The sequence below is a fragment of the Cervus canadensis genome, chromosome 6, assembly GCF_019320065.1.
Source record: "Cervus canadensis isolate Bull #8, Minnesota chromosome 6, ASM1932006v1, whole genome shotgun sequence".
In the NCBI taxonomy this organism is placed as follows: Eukaryota; Metazoa; Chordata; class Mammalia; order Artiodactyla; family Cervidae; genus Cervus; species Cervus canadensis.
The window spans coordinates 75,747,010-75,754,303 of NC_057391.1; the positions used below are offsets into that span (position 1 = coordinate 75,747,010).

The 7,294-nt window shown below is 49.7% G+C and overlaps 1 protein-coding gene across 3 annotated transcripts in view; it reads right to left on the reverse strand.

Moving 5' to 3' along the window:
- Positions 1-6,288, reverse strand: part of DCAF5 (DDB1 and CUL4 associated factor 5) — a 91,481-nt gene extending 85,193 nt beyond the window's left edge. The window contains exon 1 of one of the 3 annotated variants that reach the window (XM_043472379.1): positions 5,868-6,288. In XM_043472379.1, the coding sequence (XP_043328314.1) occupies positions 5,868-6,081 (214 nt within the window). In that variant the 5' untranslated portion in view covers positions 6,082-6,288. The remainder of the gene's footprint in view (positions 1-5,867) is intronic. The other 2 variants (XM_043472381.1, XM_043472378.1) reach the window with 2 other exon arrangements.
- Between the last annotated feature and the right edge of the window lie 1,006 nt (positions 6,289-7,294).

Sequence of the window (7,294 nt, forward strand, 5' to 3'; positions counted from 1 at the left end):
TTTCTGTGAGGTTCAAGTTAAACAACAACAGTAACAACAACTGCAGCAGTAGCAGCAACCAGGGTAACAGCATGGTCTAGATCCTTGCTAGAAAAACTTTACAAGTATTACTTCATTCAACACTTACCACAACCCTGTGAGATGCATCGCTGTCCTTATTGTATGAACACGGAAACACAAAGGATGAGTGACTTGTCAAAGGTAACCCAGTAAGCAAGCAGTTTAGTTGATTTTCATCCCTAGGCACTCCCAATCCAGAGTTCATGCTCTTAACCTCTATGTATAACTGTGGATACTTATAATGATAAGTAAAGTCAGAGACCCACAGAAAACAGAAATAGGACTAAATAGTGAGTTCAAATCTAAATATTATGACCAAGTAATTAAATGCCTCTCCCCATTCACAGCTCCTACTTAATTAACACTTTGAAATAGTGCAGTTGCTGATGGTATCTGAAAAGGTTCTGAAGGTGCTTTTTCTACATTGGGTCATAAGGGTTAAAAAAGAGATCATAATCTCTCACTATAACTCAAAACTTCACACTATGGGCTATTAATATGCTGGTGCTACAAGTTCCAAGGTCTTAAGCATCAATTCAGGGTAAATGATATTACAGCAACTCTTATCCCAAAGAGCTGAATATTTTTGTTTACTGCTAAGTCTGTTTATACAAACCATTTATAAGATACAAGAAAGCAGAGATATATATATACAGAACTACATTCATTCTTTTTTTTTGGCTTCCAGGATCTCAGTTCCCCAACTAGAGACTGACCCTGGCTCTGGCAGTGAAAAATGCCCAGTCCTAACCACTGGACCGCCAGGAATTCCCCCAGAGCTATGGTCTGATTGGTCTTCCAATCAGATCCCAGGAAGATGTTCATCTTCTTCCCCAGGAGAAAATAAAAAGACTTTGAAGTAAACATATTTCCATTCGAGGGAAAAGGAGAAACATAAGAGGAGGCAGGGCTTCCCTGGTGGTTCAGCAGTAAAGAATATGCCTGCCAATGCAGCAGACTTGGGTTCAATCTCTGGGCTGGAAGATTCCCTGGAGTAGGAAATGGCAACCCACTCCAGTATTCTTGCCTGGGAAACCCCATAGACAGAGGAGACTGTCAGGCTATTGTCCAAGGGGATCACAAAGACTCAGACATAACTTTGCAACTAAACAACAGCAACAAAGAGGAGACACTGGAGGCAATTTAAAAAATCAGATGCAAGCAGACTCAAAAGATAAACCTAGGCTATGCCCTAAATAAGTGCACTAGCATAAACCTCTTTGATGGTGTTAGGATCTCTCATAAGTACCATTTCAATATACAATTGTCGTTCCTCACCTCTCTCAAAGAATTAACACCCTTAAATATTCTAAGACGAAACCTGCAAGCATCAAGCATAAACTGTCCTTCATAGACAGTAATGTTCACTCAAACCTATGGAGTTTGCAAAGTACCTTCACATACGACATTTCACTGAATACACCTCCTTGTTAGGTAATGACAGTAATTTGATAATCCCAGTTTACTGATGAGGAATAATTAGGACTTGCCTAAATTCAAACAATTTGAGACTAGAAGAGCTTCCAACATCATGCGACACCAAATTCCAGACTTTTCCCATACCATTCCGTACCTCCTCATTCCACATCAAAAAGTCACAAAACTATCCTGTCTGCCCCATTTGCACATGTTCATTACCAGCACTCTAGGAACAATTGTCAGCTAATTACGACATCATGAATTATAAGTACAAAGGGGAAAGAAAACAAACTCAGCATTTTTTCTGAGAGGCCTGGCACTCTGTTCATTACCCAAGCTAAACCTGGCCTAATGCAGTTGTTACAACAGCCCTTCAGGTGGGTGCTGGTATTCCCTGCTCACATCAGGAAAGAAAGGCTTAGCAACTTGACTAAGGTCACACATTAAATGACGTGCACTGTGCTGCGCTAAGTCGCTTCAGTCACGTCTGACTCCTCGACCCCGTGGACCATAGCCCACCAGGCTCCTCTTATCAACTGAATTAGCAGTGATTTTAACCATGTGTATGCTGTACCACACTGCCTTACGTGATACCACAGTTAACACCCTTTACAGTAATAAACAAAAATATTTTTTAGGTTAAAGCACTTTTGTATTTTAAAATGTCCAAAAACCACCCTCCTACTCATTGCTGTCCTTTCCAGCATTCACTTCCCAGCTGAGCACCTTTTCTCCTTCTTGGTTTTCTCTGCTTTACTCTTAATATCTACTGGACTCACTGTGCCCTGGAAAAGGGGTTAGCTGTTAGAACAAAAAACCAATGATGTGTCCTTAACAAACAGAATTGTTTATAAGGCCACAGGATTCATGCAAGTATTTTTGCCCTAGGTCTAAGTTAATTCTATCAAATAGTATGTGCCAGGGAATTCCCTGGCAGTTCAGGGGTTAGGACTCTGCGCTTTCACTCCCACAGCCCCAATTCCTGGTCAGGGAACTAAGATCCTATAAGCCTCCCAGCATGACCAAACAAAATTTAAAAGAAAAAACAAACAACAAAAAAACCCCACACAAATAGCGTGTGTCAGTTAAAAGAAATGTGAGCCTGCCCAAACAATTGAAAAATAAAAACAGTGAACAAACTAAGGCAATCTATCATTTTTTTAAAATTGTTTTTCTTCCAGTTTTATTGAAATATAATTGACATACAGCACTGTAAGGTGTACAGTATAATGATTCAGCTTACATATATCATGAAATGATAATCACAGTAAGTTTACTGAATGGTCCACCAGCTCATATAGATATAAAATTTAAAAAATAGAAAAAAATTTTTTTGTTATGAGAACTCTAAAGAGTTACTCTTTAAAAAAAAACAATTACTCTCTTAACTTTCATATATAACATACAATAGTGTTAACAACTGCACTATACATTTCATTCCTAGTACCTGTTTATCTTATAATTGGAAGGTTGTACTTTTTGACTGCCTTCACCCAATTGCTCACTGCCCCCTCACCCGACCCCTGCCTCTGATAACCACATATGTGATCTCCTTTTCTATGGAACATTATATCATCATAATCATCACATTTGAGGGCTTTAACCAATCCAGACAAGATACAGGAAGTACAACATGATGCATAAAAGTAATCTCATCTGACCTCTTACCACATTTTTGGTGAAACATTAGGAATAGATAGCATTAGCCTCAAATACCTTGTGCTCTTCCCCTCAGGTGTTAACTGCTAAAGAACAATGATAGATAAAATGTAAATATGATACCTTAAATAGTTTTGAATTTGGGAAGATTACTGAAAGACTTCCTAAAACAAAATTTAATTAGCTTTAAGAAGTGAAGGTGTATTTATGACTCCCAAAGGGGGTTTCCTTATCTGAAGCAAACAGGAGGAACTTTCTGTTGTGTAAGTTGTATTCATAATACACAAATAAGCTAATAAGGCTATTAACCAAAACTCTACCTACCTTCTGGGAACAAGTAAGAAAAGCTAACACTACCTGAGCTAAACTGGAGGAGCAGGAAAAAGCCTACTACAAGACTCGGAAAGGGACAGGAGTATATAAAAAGCAAACAGGAAGGACTGAGCTAGAGGAACTGTGAGGGGGAGGGGGAGTAAGGGGCAAAGAAAGCTGGAACCCAGGAAGTACTGATGGAGATGGACTACTTATGCCTAGAACCAGAAGGACCACCAGAGCTGCCCTGTGGAAAGGGTCCTGCTCTTCTATAGACTAAAATTAAGATAAAGGAAATGAACTGGTCAAGTCTAGAGAAAATGGGGTTCATGTAAGACAAAGGGGAACATACAACACAAGGAAAACCGGTAAAGAAGCTTTTATCGCCTTTAAAAAAAAAAAAATTCTAATGAACTTTAAATGGATGAATTGTATGGCATGTGAATTATATTTTAATAAATGTTATTTTTGTTTTTTTAATGTTATTTTTAAAAAGCGTGTTAAATTGAGCAATGTATGACTGCATTTATCATTTAATCAACATGCTTAGCTCAGTCTGTAATAGCACCTCCCTGCCGCCCTCCCCCCCCGACAAATTCCCTCACCCTGTAGGGTACATTTACTTGGGAATATCTCTGTCCGAAAACATCAGTCTAGGAAGGAGACAGACTATGATGAATACAGCAGTAGCAACAGGGGAAAAAAACTGTTAACTCTTTTAAGAGGTCTTTCCCTCATTTTTGCCCTGTGAGGGAAGGAAGCTTTTGTTTGGGGGTATGCCTCGAAGTGGAATATCAGATGTCTCCATGAGATGATCTAGGGCCAAACTCTACCTAGTCAAAGAGAAAATGATACGAGGTGGAGAAGTGAAGTCAGCCCTGGAGAAACCCCAGAACGCTTATCGTGAAATGATCCCAAGTCTTATCTCTGCTACCCCCAAACTGGACGGCACGCCCCGTGCCACTTCGCGAGGAGTTACTCGCGAAGACGATGGATGCTTTGCCAGGATCCCAGAAGTTTCTGGCGAGTTGCCCACTGACGTAAATTAGAAAACCATTCAGGGACCGGGCTGGGTGAAGCGAAGCGCCACGTCCAGCGAAGGGCTCCCCCTTCCTCCCTCTAGACGTAGGAAAAGGGATGGGGTAGGGAGGGAAGGCGGCGAGCGGGAACGCCAGATCAGCCGTCTTCGCCCTCCTACCCTGGGCCGGGTTTCTGGGAGCCGCCCCCAGCGTACCCCATTCCCACTCGCCCGCCTTGGGCCCACGACCCCCCGAGATGAGGGCGGCGGCGAGCGCCCCCAGGGGCCGCAGGCGCACCTCCTCCGGGGCAGCTGTCGCCACCACCAGCCCGGCCCCGGCCTCCCCGGGAGCAATAGGCTATCGATTCAGCTGCCTGTCGCTAGGAGCCCCGGGAGAGCGAGGCCTACATCGCCCGGCCGGAGCCCCGGCCTCGATTTCGCCACCTATCCCACACCGGAGGGGGAGCTGGGGGAGTTGGGGGGGGGTGGCAACCAAGCCCAGGTGGGCGGGAGGAGGAGGCGCGGAGACCACCTGCAACGGGCAGGCGCGGGGGAAAGGGGGTGCGGGCTCGCGGCTCCCGCCAACCAGCCTCCCGGGGTCGCCCCCCTACCCCACCCGCCACCCCCTGCCCTCACAAGTTGCGCATTCACAAGTTCAGGCCGGTGCCCCTTGGCCTTCCAGAGTCCTCGGCACTCCCGAAACCAGAAAAAAGACACGGAAGAGGCCACCCCCAGGACCCGAGGAGATGGCGCTGGGGCCCCTGAGGGCGCCGAGGGGGGGCGGCCCACAGGGACCCGCCCGTCACCTCCCCTCGGCTCAACCGGAGTCGCAGCCCCGACCCCTCCCAGCGGCCAGCCCTGTCACCGCCCTGCCCCCGGCCCCCCCCAAGGCCCCTTCCCAGGACGCCGACGACAGGGGCTCGAGCTCCCCCTCCCTTCCCCCAACCCCGGCCTCAGGCGCGCCTCGGCCTCCTCCCCCTCCAAATCGCCCAAAGGCCCCCCGCACCTTTTAAAGTACACGAAGGAAGAGTTTCCCATCAAACTTTGTCAGGCCGTAACCTCGCCCGCCCCCCCCTCCTCGCCGACCCACACTTCCAGTCATCAGGACAGATCACTTTACACTCGGGATAAAGCGATTTAAGGACCTGTCAACCATTTTAGGTCTTTTTTTTTTTTAAATAGAAGACATCCTCTTCTTCCCCCTTCCACCCTCCCCCTGCCAGGGTTTTAATCTGACACCCACCTTCCCACCGCCGAAGAAGGAGGGGGGGTGGTGTGGGTTGAGGAGAGAGGGGGTAGGGACGGAGAGCAGGAGGAGGGTGGCGAGAGAGAGAGAGAGCGGAAAGGGGAGGCTGGAAGGGGGCCGGGAGGCGTGGGGAGGGGAAGGGGGTTGATTTACCTGAGACCAGCCACTGGCCTCCATTGTTGGAGAATTCAATGGCATTGACACAGCCGAAGTGGCCGAGGAGGTCCTTCTTGTAGAGGTTTCTGCAGCCTCGCAGGCGTCTCCTCTGAAAGTCCTGAGTGAGCAGGGGGTCCCCATGCAAGCCCCGCTGGGACAAGAAGCCCACCACTGACCTCATGCTGCCCCCCAGGCCAGCTCTCCTCTTCATGCTGGAACCGCCGCCGCCGCCGCCGCCGCCGCCGCTCGCTCGCGCCGCCGCCCCTCCCTCGGCCTCACGCGCGGCCGCCGCTCTCCACCACCACCCCCCCACCCGGCCCTCCCCCCGCGCTGCGATCCGGCTGGTTCTTTTAACCAGCCATAGCAAGAGACAGAGCGAGGTGTGCAGACACTCAGTGGCGTTCGCGGCTTCCTGACGGTCCCCTCCCTCCCCTTCCCTCCACCCCCCACCTCCCCTAGACTCCTCCCTCTCCTTCTCCGCCTCCTCCAGCAGCTGATCCACAGCTGCGGCCGCGCTTCCGCGATGCGCGCGGCCCTTCCGCCGGCCGCCGGGGGCCGGGAGAACGCTGGCGGCGACGGCCCCTCCCCCGCCGCGGGCTGCGGGGCCGGAAGAATGCGGGCGGCTGGCCTTGAGACCGCGGGCGGCGGCTGGGGCTTTCGCACCACAGCTCCTCCCCCGTGCGAGGACCCGGGTCGCGCTGGGCGGAGGCTGGGCTGCACCCCACCCGCCCCCTCCCTGAGCGGTGCACTCTGTGAAGTTGGAGGCGCGCAACAATCAAAGTGGTCGCGGGTATGCGGAGTCGCCTTCCTCCCCCGGCGGCCCACAGTCCATCGCCGCCCCGATACCCGGCGGGTGCCGGGACGAGTATGCTCCCCGCTCTTTTTTTTTTTTTTTTTTTGCCTCAGGTCCGGAAAATGCCGCCCGAGGTGGCACACAGGTGGAGGGAGGATTGCAGACAGAGGCACCGGTCTTTCTCCCTCAGTTCGCCTCATCCTTGGGCCTTCCGAGTCCTGTCCAAGAGAATGGAATCAGGAGTTAGGAATGGACACTTGGGAGTAAGTGAAAGTCGCTCAGTCGTGTCCCGACTTCTGCGACCCCATGGACTATATAGTCCATGGAATTCTCCAGGCCAGAATACTGGAGTGGGCAGCCTTTCCCTTCTCCAGAGGATCTTTCCAACCCAGGGGTTGAACCCGTGGCTCCAGCTCTGCAGGCGGATTCTTTACCAGCCGAGCCACAAGGGAAGCCCAAGGTTGCTTGACGCCGCGCCCCCCCCCCCCCAAAGGTATTTTTAACACCACCCTTCCCCTCGTTAAATTCCCTAATTTTCCCTTTCTCCACCCATTCAGTGAAAAAGGCTGAACTGGGTTCCATCGGTTAGATGATAAAGTGGTATATTGGGGGGGGCGGGGGGCGGGGGAGA